This window comes from Cryptotermes secundus, unplaced genomic scaffold (genome assembly GCF_002891405.2).
Source record: "Cryptotermes secundus unplaced genomic scaffold, Csec_1.0 scaffold142, whole genome shotgun sequence".
Lineage (NCBI taxonomy): Eukaryota > Metazoa > Arthropoda > Insecta > Blattodea > Kalotermitidae > Cryptotermes > Cryptotermes secundus.
Genome location: NW_019743148.1, coordinates 1050956 through 1069789, shown reverse-complemented (window position 1 = coordinate 1069789; position 18834 = coordinate 1050956). Strand labels below are relative to the sequence as shown.

Here is an 18834-nt window from a genome sequence, read left to right as displayed (position 1 = left end):
GGGGGGGGACAAACTGAAGTGTAAAACAAAAGTTAGAATTGACTGAAAAATTAGAATTTGGAGCATCTGTCACAAGCGTTTGTGAGGAACACAAACATTCGGCAACATTAGACATCCCCCCCCCCAGTGAGTCCGTTAAATTGACAATACACTGTATGTACTTTCTTGCATGTAATGTGACATGTCCCATGTGAAAAAGCTGAAATAATTATGTCTAAGAACTCAATCGAATAGTGGGGAACATAAATATTGCATAACAATAACAGATATTATGGATAATTGCTTGTGTATTCATTCTAACATGTGAACTCTGCACACAACACTTAGTGAGAAAAGAGTGCTTAACAAACTCCATACAGTTTATGCAGAAGACAATGTATCTATGTATTCCGAACTCTCGCAGAAGTAGAAGAATTAAGTAAAAGTTTCTGGAGATAATGCATGAATGTGGAGATGGAAGAAGGAAAAAGAAAAGAAGATAAGAGAGGAGAGGGGTAATGGAGAGATTTCATTTTTGGCATGAATAAAACACTATGACAGGTTTCTCAATCAGGGGCCCACAAATTCTTTGTCATGGATTCTCAAAGCCTCTTCCAACAGTTACGTGTACCATTTTTTAAATCTGTATGAATTTTATGATAATGGTATAAACAATACAGATGTTGGATTTGAGGTTCTCACAGCAGTGGCACTATGAAGAGTTCTATCTTCTGAGTTACAACACTGTGAAGTCTGACAAAAGTTGCCTAACACAGTGAAGGAAAATAATGTCTCCATCTTCAGGGTTGAATAGTGAACCAAATAAGAAAACAGCATAAAGCAGGCAGCAAGCACAGTTGTACATTTCACTATATCACAGAAGATAGAACTATTTACTAGAGATGTTATGAAACAGAAAGAACAACTTCTAAAATTAAGTCATTCTGGGAAGTGACCCTGTGTAGTGTGATATACATACATATGGTAGAGTCATTAAGTTCGTGGAATGTGGTTTTATCACATCATATTACAAGGTATTCACATACACTTATACAGATCCACATCGGCCCTCAAAATAGTTGTCATTGGCCGCTATGAAAGTCTGCCAACGTTGATATAGCTGCCAAAAACATTGCTGAAACATATTGGCATGAAATTCCCGTACGGTGTCTCTTGTGGCAATGACCACCTCCTCGGACGACTGAAATCTACAACCACGTAGCTTTGCTTTCAAGTGGTGAAAGAGTAAGAAATCGCATGGTGCGAGATCAGGTGAGTATGGAGGGTATGGCAAAAAGGTGACCTGGTGCCTTGTCAGTTCCCCTTGGACAAGAACAGAGCGATGTGTAGGGGCGTTGTCGTGTAGCAACAGCCAGTTCTTCCTATGCCAAATGTTTCGCTAGGGGATTTGCCTAGTTTTTGGCAGAACTTGATGTTTGCCCGTTGTTCAAACTGCCACATTTTTTATTTATGCCACTTGCATTTAACTGCAGTTCACAATAGAGGTCGCAGTTCTACTTACACTCTTTGAACACAACTGCCTCTTGCTGTGACAAGAGGTGAACTGACAGGGCATCATATCATGCCTCAACCTATCTGCTGTAGTGCACTGCAACAATGCTTTGTGGCCATTCCACGAACTTATTCACTGTGGTAGTATACATATGTATGAACACTTTGGAGGAACCTGCTCTATCTTCAGGGTACAAGGACTGGTACCTATTTATCAAACTACAAAGCATCACATTCCAGAAGACTGTGACCTTAATATTCACCACTACGACAGTCTTAAATCTCACAGAGAAAGAACTATCAACATAACTGTGAGATCAGTGATCATAAAAACACAGATAAATAGTACCACAGATTATGCCTACATATACTTCAAGCTGTAGACATTTCAGACATAGAAAGCTTATTAGTCACATGCAAAGCAACTGGTACTGGCATAAAAATTTAAGCGTTTCATTCATCTGAACAAAACCCTTAACCAAAGCTTCAGTAAAACTGGAGAAAGGTGCATATATAGAGAGCAAATTGTCTTCCACGTTAAACAGTGTAACTGTGACTGAAAACATTAAGCAAGGGAGGGAGAGAAAGGTGAGGAAAACTGCCTTGAAAATAATTCTGCAAAACTGCATTTTTGTTGAAGTCAATATAAGGGGAGGGAGGATACAATTTATACAATTTATTTCAAAATAATTACATCAAAAAGTTCACATCAGGCAAAATATTTTATACTATCTTCCTTTTTCATGTACGATATGACTTTTCCCTTACATTTACATGCTTCCTTTTCCTTTTAGCAAGTACAGTATGTTCAAATATTTGATTCTGGAATGCTGAATAACAACAGATGCCAAAATGCCATTAAAACCAAGTAAATAATAATGAAATATGTGGCTAAATAAACATACTTTGCTTGTATCAAATGTAAATGCTATTCTGTAAATTATTTTTGAAAATGACCCTTTATAAAGAGTCAAATATTCTTTCCACTGGTTACTTTACTCCTTATGGTTCATTCTGGGCCCTACTGCTCCTTCTCCCTGTATCCATACCAGCTTTTTCTATTCTGACGTCAGGCAGCAGGTTCCTCTGAAATTCTGACAATGACCTATCAGACAATGAGGCATTACATTCCAGACAACCATAATCTCCATCAAAACTACACTGATATCTCAACAGCGATGGGCCTCTTTTCTTCCAGCACTGTTTGTCTGCTCAGTTATAAAGTTACTGACACATTATGAAGTAAAATCTTTTTAACATACAGCTTTATATTACCCAAATAAAAGGCACTGTGTTACTATTTGAAAAATCAATATTCAATTTACTCGTACATGCAATAAACAGAACTCTTGACACATACAAATTCTTGCTAATATTAAAATGAAAATTTCAGAGTTCTTAGAATAAAACAATTTTGAACATATGCCAGGAGTCAGTATGTATGTAAACTGTATTCTGCAAAAAGTAAAGAAGTTACACCCCTGTTTAGTGAAGTACCACAGTATGAAAACATATAAAAAGTGGAAATACAGCTCCACCAGCATTTTACACTTTGTACTAGATAGNTACTTGTGAAATTAAATCCAGGATTGCCATGGCAAAAGCTGCATTTAGCAAGAAGAAGAATCTTTTTACCAGCAAATTGGACTTAAATTTGAGGAAGAAACTAGTGAAATGCTACATTTGGAGCATAGCTCTGTATGGGGCTGAAACATGGACACTTAGGGCAGTAGATCAGAAACATCTGGAAAGTTTCGAAATGTGGTGTTGGAGAAGGATGGAGAAGATCAGTTGGACCGATTATGTAAGAAATGAAGAAGTGTTAATTACAGTCAGTGAGCAGAGGAATATCCTACACGAAATAAGAAAACGGAAGGCTAAATGGATTGGTCATGTTTTACGCAGAAACTGCCTTCTAAAAGAAGTTATTGAAGGAAAGACAGAGGGGGGGATAGAAGTGACAAGATGATGAGGAAGAAGACGTAAGAAGATGCTGGATGACCTTGGGGACAGAAGAGGATACTGTCATTTGAAGGAGAAAGCTCTAGATTGCATTAAGTGGAGGATTTGTTTTGGAAGAGACTGTGGACCTGTCGTCCGACAGATTACTGATGATGATGAAAGGTGAGTAGTCAGCTTCACTCCCCAACCGCTTTAACAACCTTCCCCAAAGGGAAAACAGCTCCTGGTACCTACTCGATAGGAGGCTGGGCAGGCCTCACGTGTTGAGCCCATAGCCAAGGTGTTATACTGATTGGCCATCAAAATTTCATTACTTCTTTCAGAGGGGGGTGTGGGACCAGTTCTGATGCCATGCACAATCCATGTACAGCATGTATACCATCCAGCATCTCTAGAAACTGGACATATGAAGCAAGGAAACATGGCAAACATACCTATGTTAACACCTTCCTTTTAGAAAGATTATCTTCGTTTACAGATATAGATATATCACTTAAATTCCATATCTGGCCACCAGACTGTAAACTAAAATGTCCTCCCAATTTATAGGCATACAACCATACAAGACGTTCTTGGAAGAGCTCATGGTGCCTACTTTCCTTCAATATATATTCGTATACAATGCATTTCCATGGCAATGAATATGCATACAAAAGAAGAACTTGTTTCTAAGCAACAGATCAGTAAACACACGACAACAGGGGTTGTTGGAAATGGTGTTTTCTGTTCAGTCCATGTAAAGAGGTTATAATGAAAAGTTTAGCTGAGGAGAATTGAGTCAAGTTCCGGAGTTGGCAGCTGCAGCAGAGAATTGAGAGTTGGCAGTCAAAGGTGATACAGAATAATGGCAGGAAAGGAATTAGGCTTTGCAAAGAAGATTTCATGCGTGATTTGAAGTTACAGTGAGATTGTTATGAATCCGTTGCCAGGAAAAGACGAGTGGAGAGTGTAACAGACTGAGGGCACTAGTGTGTGTAACAGTGACCTGTAAAATGTGGGAATAGTGATAGCGCTGTAATTGCCTGCAGTTCCAAGAGGAGTGGATAAGGTGTCAATAAATCCAATCATCCAATCCAAAATCCATCTATAAGTCATACGCACACCCCTACACAAGAATGAATGAATGAATGAATGAATGGACTCTGTGGCCTGTAGTCCGCAAGCAAACTATACCGACTGTGCAACTGCTGCTTGTCGGCGAAGTTAATGCCAACTTTTGCAGACAGAGGGTGTTGCATGGTCAGCGCAATGGATCCCCATGGCGGTTAACCCACCTACACATGGCAATATAAAATACACAGGTACGCTTATAATTTAAATTCTATATGATTTCACATGCCTAGCTCCAAATGTATATTAGCTCTCATCACAATGGAAGCCAAACACCAATTTAGTACAGCTCTAACACTGCTGTTTCACACAATTATATCAACAACAAACAGAAGATTAAAAATAATATAAGGTTTACCTTTGTTCAGATGATGCCTGTCTTTTTAACACAAACTGACAAGATTTTCCAATTCTTTGTTAATGTCATGTCAGTCACTAACTTCAGTCAATTTAAAAAAACTGATTGTAAGTAAAACATTAATACCGAACATTTCACAGTTTGCATAAAAATTTAAATGACAGCAACTCTGAAATTCAAGCTAAATAAATTAATAATTTATGGACCCTAAGAGGAAATTACTACGATCAAAACAACTGCATTTTACTATTCTTGGATGACTAAAAAGATGTGGGGTTGGCAGAAAAAGGTGTGCAAGAAAAGAAAAGCATGCCCCAATATTTATATACCTTGTCCTTCACCTGCAATTCTACCGCAGAGCTGGGCAAATCATCTAAAATTTGTAGTTGGTCTTCATCCATCTTAATTGAAATTTCTTTTTTGCTGCCTAAAAATAAAGAAAAAAAGCAAATTACTAAGACATATGCAATATTACTATCATTAAACTGAAACATATTTCTAGCAGTGGAGATTCATCATGCAATCTTCAAAATGAGACTCAAATTCGTGGAGTCACTGTACTTTCGAACAAAACAGCCACTTACAGTGTTATAGGGCTTATATAAAGGATTTCTGTGCTACCAGGAACCTTTTGTAATACAGATCACAACACTACATTTTTTAAAACAGCATATGGACTCGCTATTTTGTTATTAATTATATGAGTAGATCACACTGTACATTCTATTGGCCCTACGTACAACCATGAATTCTTAAATTCAAGTATTCGTACCAAAACTGAACTACTGTATTGCACTGACAGGAACAACAGTAAGCAAGTTATAGAAAAAATTTACGATGCCTGCCTTCCTTTGAACATTTCCCTCTGACTACAGAGAACCTATAAATATGTGTGTTTCAATGTTGACCTGCACTTCAGTCTTTTTCTACAAATGTCACACCAGAACAAGGAAACAACTCTCTTTGAGGTATATGGTGGAAGAAGTATTCTATGTCTACACACGTGACCATGCCCTCCAAGTCTGCACATTAGAGGCAGTACAAGATTTCGTCAGAACCTGTCACTCTGAGAGTAGAACACCAATGTCATTAAATTTCTAGAGAAAGAAATTAGCTGAAGATCTAGATAGGCCAAGACCACAGTATGGAAAAGAAACCCTAACCATGTACCAATGGGTATGACTGATGCAACAACTTCCCTGAACGCTGTGAAGAAGTAACTAACCAATCACATGCTCATGTTTAGCTAACAACTGTGAACATTCATCGTGCTGAAGAGCTGATTCTGGAAAACATGTGAATTACAGCAAATAATATGAGGCTTTTACGTTGGCTGATAATTAAATCTTGGGCCATCAGCCATGTAAGTTGGTTAACAAGTACAACATTTCAGGGACGATCCCTGCCCCCATCAGCAGGATCTGAGGTAACACAGGACCAAACTGACCTGCGGCCTGGATTGAAACTGAAAGTAAGCTAGTGGGAAGGGTCATAAGTTTGCTTGGCTTGGTCTTTTCTCCAAATTGGTGACTTGGTACTGCTTTATCATATTAGGTGCAGGGTAAAGGCCCAACTAAGACAAACCCTTATCCCTGCCAAAGTTTCTGAGTGTGAAGCCTGATCTCAACAGGGGCTGCATTTAACATGCACCACGTCCATTGACCACTTTATGGGATGTTAAATTTGATATGGAGAGAGATCATACACATGCCTATTAACTTCTGCATTAATACTTCCTAGGCAGCAATTACAAACATGGTGATGGTACAAATTTTTCATGTTATATGTAACAAACCGAATGTCCCTGAAAGTAAATAAATTATACTTAATAACTCTGTATTTCAACATCCTGTTGCAATTGTTTAACTTAACATCCATGTATTTATCGTCCGTCATTATTGGAACACTCGTTTATTCACTACTTAATTTTAATTTAACATTATACACGTTGACACTACATGTTTCAGCCCCAAACAGCCATCTTCAGGTGTCTTGATATGTTACAAATATTTTATTCAATTATGTTAAAACTGCTACAGTCTTAGTCCATGTTAAAATCACATGCTGTAGTTCTCTTTTCAAGGTAAAACCAGATAAAATCCTTTAAAGTTTCTATTATACCCACGTTATTTTGGTCCATTTTATTTCACCTCACATGGGGTGTCGTCCATTGTTCATAAATGCATTCCTGTCCAGGGTGTTTTGTTTCGGCAGCTTGCCCCTCACGTTCGTAGCCTACTTTTCAGTTATGACTGCCATATGCCCCTGGTTTGTGTGCTTCCTCCACAGCGTGTGGTGTTGTCTTTACTACTTACTTAATAACATTAACATGTTCATAAATCTGATGTAATGGCTGGAGAATTCTGAATCCAAAGATGCAAAGAAAACATATGAAAACTGTGTGTATTCCAATATGGATTACACCTTTAAAATCTTGTTCATCAATCATCCCACCATTCAACACTACACAGAATGACCACCATCGAAGCTGAATAAACTATACAAAATAAATAAAGTTTTGAGCTGAATATATGGTTTCTAAGATATCTGAGTAAGGATATACAGTGACTGTACACTTTGTAACAGGGAGTGTTTCAAAAATCAGTGTTTGCACACTCATAATTTATTTAACAGTGTACCTGATTTCACAGACCACTTGATCACATATTGTTGAGTACCACCTTCACCTGCAAAATCTTTTCAGGTGCACAGGATCCATGTACCCAGACATTGGTAAGTTAATTATATAAACTGCCACATAAATTAAAGATAAGGGGGAAAAAGGATACTGTACTCACTTTTGCTCTTGTCATGCTTTCCTAGTTTCGCTTTGCTACCCTTAACATGATGAGCCTTGGAAGTGGTTCGTCCAGGTGTTCGGGCAGGAGCCGTTTTGCCGGCACGCAGAGGTGAAAGACCAAATATAGAATCAAATTTGTCTTGATTGGCAGGAGGCTTACTAGGAGATTTATGGAGCATTGCTGCAAGTGGTGGTGGGAATTTATTTAAGTTCTTAGCAGTCTGTGGCACTGTTCGATTACCCATGGCAGTAAATGACGTGGCTGTACCACTTGATTTCATATCTGTTGGTGGATCAAACAGATCATCTCCTTCACTGGATCCAGGTGAATATGGCGACTCAAGGTCCATGTCTACTACGTCTGTTGTTGTATCTTGAGGCTGTTTTTGTGAAACCTGTGTCTGCTGCTCCCCATTCTGCACTGTTGTTGCTCTGACTGGAGGAAGCTTTGCAGATGGAGGAACCAGTTTTTCAGGTGTAGTTCTTGCAATGCTAGGTATTGGCCTCTGCTGCACAATAATTGGTGAACCAATAAGATGATGCTGTTGTGGAGTCTGCTGTTGCTGTTGTTGTTGCTGCTGTGGATGATGATGTACCATCAGTTGGGGAACTGTCATGGTAGGAGGGTTAAACAAAGTCATTCGACTTAGAGGTAAGGTTGATGGTGGTGGTGTACACAGAATACTTGCTAAATTAGCTGGTGTAAGAGTTGGAAATACTGGAGCAGGAGCTGCAGAATGTGTTGGCGTGGAAGTTATGGGTTGCTGTGGAGTTACCTGCTTCACATTTGTGGTGGGAAAAAGCTGGGGTTTCACTGGAGTTCCCTGTATATTTTGTTGCTGTGAAGTTATTACTACTGGAATACTATGTTCTGGTGACTGAGCAGTGTTAGGATCAATTAACGTAATTGATGCTCCTGGAGGAGGCAAAGTCATTGATATCTGTTTTGACTTCTCTGATCCTTCAGCCATTTCACAGGGCTGAGAAATTTCATTATCGCTTGATACTGGAGGAGGCAAAGATGTCGTTTCAGGTACTATGGAAGGTGAGCTTGCCACAGTTGTATCACCTCGCACAGACATCTTCGATCTTTCTGGAGACTGACTTGACTGATCTGCTACATCTTCTGCAGAGACCATTGTTGGGGTTGTCACCCTAGCTTCCAAAGACTTACTGGCTAGATCTTCTAAATCACTAACCACAGGAGATTCCTGATCTATTACACTGTGTTGTATCATCTGTTCTGTGGGTGTATGGACAGGACTGGGAGGGCCATCCATGCTGGCACAAGCCCCCACTGGAGATGGTGTCCCAGATTTTGTAGGATCAAATGGATCATATGCATCAGGAGAAGTGGGTGGAGAACATGGGGTTGTTGGACCACGTGGTTCGGGGGGTGTGTTTGGACCTTTATGAAGCATCTCCCCCAATCCCCTGTCAAGCCCCCTATCCAACTCCTCCTCTATCCTTTCTTCTAAATCATCAAGCCCAGCCTCTTCAGCCAACATGTCCTCTTCATCTTCTCTCAAAGGATTGTTAATAGATCGTAGCTGTGGTTTCGCTGCAATTGAGAACTTGATTTGTGGCTCAGGTGGAGTTTTGGGCCCTGTGCTAGTTACAAGGTAGCTACCAACTGCATTCATTGGTGGTGATTGAGATTCGGGGGTACGCGCTATTGTACTACTTGGAGCAGTACTAACACCTTGTTTTGAAGAAGACTTTGGGCTGGAACTGCTTGGCCTCATAGTTCTATGGCTATTCAATGAATCATCCAGTTCTTCTCTGACGCTCTCCTTAGCCATGCCTTCTTCCTCACTGTCACTCAAAACTATGAGATCTGTTGGGGATGGTGTTTGCTCATGAAAGGGTGACTGGTCTAGGTCTATAATAGCAACAGGTTTCTTGTTAATGAGGGCTGCTACTCTTGACGCTTTATTTCCAGCTTTCTGTGCACCCTTTTTGGATTTCTTCTCCCCAGAACGAACTGTGGCTTTATCACCACCAATACCACCATTTTTTTGACGTGGTGAAGATTTTTCTTTGTTACCTTTATCTTTCCTAAGTTTCTTTGCTGATTCTCTGTCCATTTCAAAGGAACCATCATGTTGTTTCCTTTTTGATGGATCCTTAGCTGCTACTGCAACAGCAGCACTGGTAGCTGACACATCTTTGCTACCAGCACTTTTATTGGATTTGAAGTTTACACTAACCAAAATATTATCTCCTGACGTGAACACTTCTTTTGAAGGAGCAGGAGATTTTTCCTTTCTCTTCTTCCTCTTTTCTACAGCAGTAACTAATTCCTTATTTTTCTTTGATTCCTTTTTCTTTTTCTCTTTCTTTCTATGTCTCTCTGAATCATCCTTAGTGTTAGGAACAATCACAGTTAATTTCTTGGCGGTTTTTGAAATTGCTCCTGATTTTTTCTCAATAACAGAAATTCTTTCACTTCGTTCTCGTGACCATGACCGTGAGAAAGAATGGGTATAGGAGCGATTAAAGCGCCTAGGAGATGGAGTGTGAGATTGGGAATATGACGAACAGGAGAGTGAACGAGATCGTGACCAAGATGGAGTCCATGAATGAGACCAGGATCTTCTGTCTCGATACCTACATCTTTGTGAATCTCTCCGGTCGCGGCTTCGGTCTCTTCTATCTCTGGATCGTACAGGGGACCTACTTCGTGATCTTAGACGTGACCTATTTCTTGATCTGCTCTGACTCCTGGATCGAGTCCTCCTGCCCCTGCTCCTACTTCTACTAACTCTTGAACGCTGTTTCTCTTTAGATCTACTTTTCCGCAATCTATCCTTGGATTTCACTTTTGACCTAGTCTTGGATCGACTTCTTGATCTAATTCGAGATCTACTTCTTGACCTGAGCCTGGACCTACTGCGTGATCTAATTCTTGACTTCAGTGGTGACCTTCCTTTAGATCGAGTTACTCTGGACCTGGATAGTGATCTTGACCTTCCTCTGGACCTGTCATATGATCTTCCACGTGACCTAGATCGAGATTTTGTATATGATCGTTCTCTGGATAAATCACGACCAAACGCATCTCTGCGTTTTCGCTTTTTATCAGTAACAATTTTACGGACATCATATCTTTCCATGTCTTTGCGTTTCTCTTTCTTCTTCTTCTCCTTCTTACCAGCACCATCCTTACCTGCAGCATCCTTCTTTTTACCCACCTCTTTTCCTTTTGAAGGTTCGGAATCAGGTTTTGACTTTGCATCACGATAATTTCTTTCTTTGGAACTTTTTGATAACTTTTTCCAAGCTATACTTGCATCATCTCCTTTACTGGATTTCTCCTTGACTTTATCTTTATTTTCACTACTGCTCAGTATTGCCCTCTCTTTTGATGTTCTGATCTTGTCAGCAACAGACTTTTTCTTCTTCTTTTTCTTCTCTTCTTCTGAAATTACTACTTTGGTCTTAGCAGTTATATCAAAATTCTCATCAGCGTTCTTTTGAATGTCCTTGTCATACTTCAATTTTTCTTTCTTTTCTGATATCCTTTTATCCTTCTTTACTGCTTCATGCAGTTTTGGCCTGTCATCAACAATCTCACCTTCTTCATAATCTATTACATCCTGTGGAGTGTGATCTTTTGCTGATGTACCTTCGTCACCAGCACTGCCTCCAAGAGAAGGCTTGCGATTTTTCTTCTTCTTTTTCTTTTTGACACAAGGAATTTCACCATCTTCTTCTGCAGTCAAGAAACCATCTTCCTGACTTAGGTCATCTTCAAAGTTGATAGCTTCTTCCGTTTCTGATATGGTCTCTGTATCGAGGCCCTCCAAACCCAGTGGAGTCACAGAGGTCTGAGGAACATTGTCCACAGTAGCTGCTGAAACTGCAGATGTTGCTCCTCCAATAAGACTGTCATTATCATCTGATCCAAAGATCTCTTCTACTAAGCTTAATTTTTTAATTCCTACTATAGCTTCTGGTTCTTGAATCTTATCAGCCACTTTATGTACTTTCCAGTTCTCATTTTCCTCATCCATATCAACGATTTCAGGATTATCAGGCAGTTCAGCTTCTTGTCCTGCAGCAGTTTTGGGACCTTTCCTTTTATGGGCAGAACTGTCAGAGTCTCTCTGATGACTAGTCAATTCTTCACCATTGCTGAGATTACTATTCTCATCTTCAACATCTTGTAGGCAATTCTTATCTTCTGCCTCATCATCACTATCAGTTCTTGCATCCTCAGCCCTTTCAGAATCCATACTGACCTTGGGAACAGGAATGTCGTCATCTTCTCCAGCCCTTCTAGCTATATCCATGCTTGCTGCCGAGTAAATAGAAAAATTTGGGCACTCTTCACCTTCCTCATCATCATCTACTGATGAATGTCTTTCTGAAGGCTCATCAGCAATAGCCCCCAATTCCCTACTTACAATGGAAGAGACTTCTGTGAGACGATCTTTCAAAACTTCTTGCACAGCTTGTGAGACACTGTCAACAGTGAGTTTCGCATCAGACCCCAACACAGAACTATCTCCATAGGTTGGGGAACGCAAGTAGCTTGCACTGGAATTGGATGAGGAATGAGCAATGAGATGGGAGCTACTCGCTGCAGCACAAGTGTCAGGAAGAGGAGGCAGAGGGGGAGGAGGAAGAGTAGGGATAATGGCTTTGGCAGCCTCTTCCTCTTCATCAGTGTCATTTGATGGTTCTGCAGGATCATACTTCTCAGATTCTGGTATTTCTGGTTTACCAGTAGCTTCTTCTGGATCATATCGATCTGAGCTGTCAGGAGGAGAAGACGGTGCAATGTTGTCATCTATCACGAGTTCACTATCACTGCCTGGTTCTTCGTCACTCATTGGATCCCCACCCATCCCCATGAGCATCGCTGGAGGTATAGGAGGAGGAGGCAAGGCTTCATAACCCAGTTCCACACTTCTATCACCATCATCAGGTTCTGATCCTCCACCCCCTCGCCCTCCACTACCAGATCCACCCCCAACTTCAATATCACTATATATATCTATCTCGTCTTCATCTTCTGGCCTTGTGTGAAGTTTCTGATTTTCAGAGCTATCATGTTCAGGATGGAACTCTTCCACATTACTTGGAGGTATTTGCTGTATCTGCTGTTGGTGAATTTGTGGTCTGACTGGGGGCATTAGTGGCCTGCGGATAGGATACCTTGGGGACACGCGAAACCTGAGCGGAGTACTCCTGAACGGTAGCGGGGGTCCACTGTTCAAATAGTTTGCATATCCTGCCCGTGCTCCACGAGAGTCGAAACTTGATGGCGGAAGAAAGTTTGAATACCCACGACCACTCTGATAACCATGGTAAGAGGGGTTACTACTGTACCTATTACCTCCAAATTGCTGAAAATTACCACCAGTGGGTGGTCTGGCACTGCCACTTCCACTGCGACCAGGATACATTGGTGCCTGGGTAATATGTCCAGAAGTAGCAGAAGCTTCACTAACATTCACCACTGCATCACCACCACTGATCTGTGATAGTCTGTCATCTGTTCGTACAGTCAAACCTTCCTCAGTTCTACTCACACCACGAATGTTATTTAAACCACTGTTTTCTGTGTTCCTTTTAGAAGCCCCACTTTTCCCATCACTTTTAATATGCAGACTTCCATCACGATTGATAGTAACCACAGACTTCTTGGAATGCCACACTGCTTGACTGTTCAGTATGCTGCCAATAAGGTCAGAAGATGCTCTATCTGACACACTGTCCATAGGGACAGCCGCCAGGTTGCCACTTGTTGAATGGATGGCAGAAACTGAATGGTTTGCTGATGGAAATACCTGCTTCCTACTGATAATATTTCTTGCTGCACGGGTACTTGATGTACGAGGACGTGCCACGAAAGACACATTTCCACCAAAACTGCCATCAATTTCATGATCAGATCTGAAAAATTAATAAGAAAAATATTAATAAACAATATTTTATAAATTAAATTGCAGAATACTGTGGCATGCAGACCCGCTGCTAAGCAACAACTGTGAAATAAGCAACTATACAACAGTTCTTGCTCCACAAACAAGCATGTTTCCATGGCAACAACAGAGTACAACAATGGGAAGTGGTGTTTTATACGTGGTCCAAGCCAAGATGTTAGAAGCACAGCAAGTTAGGAGTCAGTGATTTTAGTTAGAGAGGAGTGAGTGAAGAGAGTTTGTTGGTTCGTGAGTCAGAGGACTGCTGTGGTTCAGTTGTCATGAGCTGTTGCTGTGAGAAGCTGGTAGCTGAGGCTGGAGACTGTTCAGGAACCCAGAGGAAGGGGAACGTCTGCCACTGGAAGCTGTTACCAAACAAGGGCAGTTTAGATATGACTGTGGACACTAGTGCAGTGTGTGCGTAATAGTGAACTGTAAAGTGTAGTCATGCACTGTTTTAAAAGAGTCCAATAAATGCAGTCATCAGTCCAAAACCCATTTTGGCTAATTAATGTTTACAGAAAATGCAGGTAAAAACAATAATATTGTAACATGTTTTGCTACTGAAGACGCCATTCAGATTGTTAAGTGGTTTATTTAACAACCTACAGATTGTAACTACAATTACTTATGACACTGTTACAGGTTTCCACAATTTATAAACCCTACACACTAATCTCTTCACTCTGTCTTCAGTAGTCTTAACGTATTTATAACGTGGGAGCTATACAAGTGTCACTGAATTACACACTCCCAAGATAACTGTTCTACGGCACACATAAAATCTTGAAGTCCCACAATACGTCTTCACTGGCTGACTTCTGAGTTATCGCACACTATCACATAAGATCTTCTAACCACGTGTTCGGGTCTTCTTCCTGGGACTGCTGCTATATGTCAACTGTCTTCGGCGGCGACTCGATCCACACTGTGTCACTCCTGCTCACACACTGTCTCACATACTGCTCAGCCGGCTTTTTATACTGTTCGCTGTTCCCTAGTCGCCTTGTTTACAGTGTTGCTGGGTAACGCTTCCGAGAGTTGCCTATTGCCATGTAGCAACCGCGGTGCAACCCCACCACGTCACTGTAGGAAGCGCTGCCATGTCACTGTGGTGGAGGGGGTCGGAGTGTTGACTGACCTGTTGCCATAGCAGTGGCAGCGATGTTTCGCCACTGCTGAGGGGGAGGGGGTGTCCTGCATAACGCGAATACGTCACAATATTAAAAAAACACCCGAACGAGTCCAAAGTGAAACTTAGTATTTCCAGAAAATGTTAATAATCGTAAAATATGTATAACATTCCCTGCAATTCTCATTTTCAGCAATGCCAAAATGAATGAGGCAACTGCTCTTGAAAAAAAAACAATGTTCTTCAGTCTTGCAGTTTACACCTAACAATTCTGGACAAACTGGGTAATCCCCATAATTATAATGTGGGCTTGCAAAGCAGTAACATACTGAACCCACACTTAAAAGACACCTGGTTTGAATCCTGACTGGAATTTATGTCGCAACCAAGTAACAATCCAGGCAAGTGGTAGCATTGTTGGTTGAGGCACTATGTTACAAGCTGGAAGGTCACAGGCTGAATTCCCAACGAGGTGGATTTTTCAAATGACCTAATCCTTCTAGCTGCACTATGACCCTGGGGGTCTACTCAGCCTCTAACAGAAATGAGTACCAGGAATCCTCCTGGGGGCTAAAGAGCAGCCGGCGCGTAACGCTGACAAAATTACTGCCATCTGTGAGCCGATTGTCTTGAGAAAATGTGGGAGACTTGATGTCTCATAAACCTACTGGCCTTCACGGCCTGTTGGAGACATAGCATTTTACTGAACTAACAATCGGTGTAACATTTTTCTTTATGCAGAAAAATTAAGACTGCTATTGTTTCCTCTTCCTGGACTGAAGATCTTGTCATGGGCCATACAGTTATTACCTTGTTTACACTATTTCTCAGTTCCTTAGTAATGTGCATACTGTCTTTTAATAGCAGTCCTGATCTTCTATAAATTCAACTGCCACAAAAATAAATAATTTTCAAGTGGAAAACAACACAAGAAAATACATAACAATCAAATGTTTTCCTTCTAAAATCATGCAAAAGAATGTAATACTCAGTTATGTTAAACAGTAGAAAAAATGGTTTTGAATGTGCTGCAAAAAGACGATGAAGAAAAGGTAAGGTATGCGGTCCTACCCAGATGAAAAGTAATCAAGTTGGTCTCTCTGACCAAACAAGTGTAACGTAGGGATGCCAGCTCTACTCCGCTGGAAGTCAATTCGAGTTGAACTTATTCGAGGACGAACATCAGGTATTGTCTGGCCTGGCCTCCTTGGTGGACACACTCCCAGATGCTCAGCTAAGCGTCCTTTCACTGAATGGGGCATGACTATCCTAGCAGGTCTTCTTACTCTGTGAGCTGTGGCCTGAAAGATAAAGAAACAATCTGTTACTTCCTACAATTGCATGACAATGCCCAATTAAAATATTACAATCACAAATATTTATATTAATGACCCTCAAGAGAAAACAAATCTGGTCAAGTATGTGCATGAATACATAAGAATTTTGAGTCATTGTTAAATAAACAATTTTTTTAACAAAAATGAATATAACTGAAGCCCAATAACAGGAAACATTATACATGCATAAATACTGTACTTCGAAATGTCCATACTAATTCAGACAGTATAGGCAGCAGTGGTGATATCATACCTGTGGTCTGGCATGATTTCATTGCAGAGTGCTTACTGTTACAGAAAAAATTGTCATGCATAATAAATAAGATAAATTAATTCTTTAAATGCACCAAGAAAACTTCTGGGGAACTTAAGTGTGTCAGGAAGAGCAACAGGGATGCAAGAACATAAAATGTATGCTCAACTGAAACACTAGAACGGACAGACACACACGGACACAAGTCCTGAGTGAGCACTATATATGTTTTCATTGCTCCTTGGAAGTCTGTTAATTATTTCTGAATCAAAGAACCTTTCTTAAACTGTCCATGTCTGTACATGTCAATACACTTTACTTTGTTATTCACTGAACCGTAACAGCATGTCAGGTGCTAGCTGCTATATTTAAAAGTATTAGTCATGATTCAGATGCAAACTCAGTGTTTATGGCTAGCACTATTCTGAATTAGAGAGATTTCAAGTCCCTTTGAACTTGAGTGTAACAAAAAGATCATTATTTGTTAAGTGCTACCAACAGAAATGTATTTGTTCAACAGCCACTAAATCTCTTATATAGCCTAAGAAATGAAAAATTTCACACATCTGAAAACACACATAGCAAGCACACCACAGAAAAGTGTTCACTTTTTTAAATGCATTTACATTGAATTATAAAGAGGATACAATTATTCTGAATCAAGGTGTCATTTTCAGAAATAAACAATAAAGGCTGTAATTTACCTACACAATTGCATGATCAAAACCTGGCCAGTTTATGCTTTAATATTTTTTGGCCTCAAGGAAAATCCATTTCCAATGACATGTTTAGCCCTTCTGCTGCACATTATTTTTTCATCATTCTTCTAAAATAATGCAATTTCCATGAAAAAATATAAAGAAAAACAAAAATGCATTTTCATAGTGCCCAGTGGATGTAGCTAAATGCAGTGAACACAGAGGATTGTTTCCTAACTTGGGATGAAGTTTCATCTTTCACTATGCAGTAATGGATGCTTGTTCAGCTTCATATGGATATTGCAGCAATAGGGATAAAAATGTATATGTATGTGTGTGTGTGCATGCGTGAAAAAAGTGTCACCAGGTTTCTAAAATTGTCAGAGGTTTATCCTAATTCTAAGAGATGGCTTTGTTTACTAACATTTCCATGAAGGTTGCAAAAATCTTGATAAATTTATAGTTTTCTCCAAGCAGCTATTCACTCTGTCATCTCACAAAATGTAAACAATCTGACAGGAATATGTATAAGGCACTTGAAAAATACCTGTTTATGTCATCAGCCTTTTCATAATAGCCATACTCTCTTAGACTTGTTAATCCATCACGATATTGGTATTAAAAAAATATCAGTAACAATTGTATTGTTACTTACATTCGTGTGTTCCACTATTTCCACTGTAGCATCACAGTCTTCTGAAATGCAATTTGGTGTGATACAGCCTGAAGCAGATATTAACATACAACCCAATATTGCACTTCAGTTATTTGAATTTTGTGAAACATGCATGACACCAAATTTGTTTTCCTTCCAAGGGCCAATGCTCACAGTATCGTACATCAAGTCAGGTTGGGTGGCTGGTGGAAGGGTTTGTTTGCCTTCTGATTTTCCTTGTGCAGTAGCCCATGGCAAATCTGATGGGAAAATTTTGGACCACAAGATGTGAGGAGGAAGATAAAAACTGTTCTAAAATGAAAGCTCCAGAAATTGAAAAACAACTTCTCATCAAGTTTCAGGCCCATCTCTGCACCACAAGTATATGCTTTCCCACCAAAACTGTCCAATCAGAAGGAATCATCCATATACGATGTGTCAAACCCCTTTCGCCTTCGTAGTCATTTACGTGAATGTGTAGCTGTTACTGTAGGATCCACACTTTGTCTTTGTCCAAAATAAACTCTTACATCATACTGTTCAGCCACCTGAGTCGCACAGTTTGTAGAGTTTCTCTAACATGTATTATTTGGAAATGAGTGCATCTTTCAATAACACAGTAAGTTCATTTAATTCTAAATGTTCACTTGGACTCTAATACTTAGCACACACATTATTTAACTTTTCAAGGTACTTCTAACTTCAACTGTCTGTCACACTGTTCTATTGTGGATCACAGATATCCCTTTACTTGTGGATATGTGTATTCTCTGCTATCGCATCAGTGAACTTGAAATGACTGCACAGAAGCAGATGTGGCCTATTTCAATGCACTCACACAGCTTTTGCCTGAAGTGATTGACGGATACCATGAAAACCTTCTATTAGGCTAGAATTCAATCTGGGCACTTCTTGAATACAGGTCTGAAGCATTACAACATGAGCCAACCTGATCAGTCTAATACAACTTTTTTCTTACACCTGTCTCTTCTATCACCAGCTGAATAATTTCAAGTTCAGTGTAAGTAAATCATTCATTGCCAGGCATCTGATGCTTTCTCAACCCCATCAAAGCTCCTGCGCATGCCATGTAAGAATAATGACA

General features: G+C 40.0%; 1 protein-coding gene across 1 annotated transcript in view; it reads right to left on the bottom strand.

The window, feature by feature from the left end:
• The window catches only part of LOC111873748 (PHD and RING finger domain-containing protein 1), a gene marked incomplete in the record, with an annotated part of 54081 nt that overhangs the window by 7852 nt on the left and 27395 nt on the right, over window positions 1-18834 (bottom strand). Inside the window, 3 exon segments of the mRNA XM_033755189.1 lie at window positions 5251-5348; window positions 7720-13625; window positions 15858-16087. Coding sequence (XP_033611080.1) covers window positions 5251-5348; window positions 7720-13625; window positions 15858-16087 — 6234 coding nt within the window.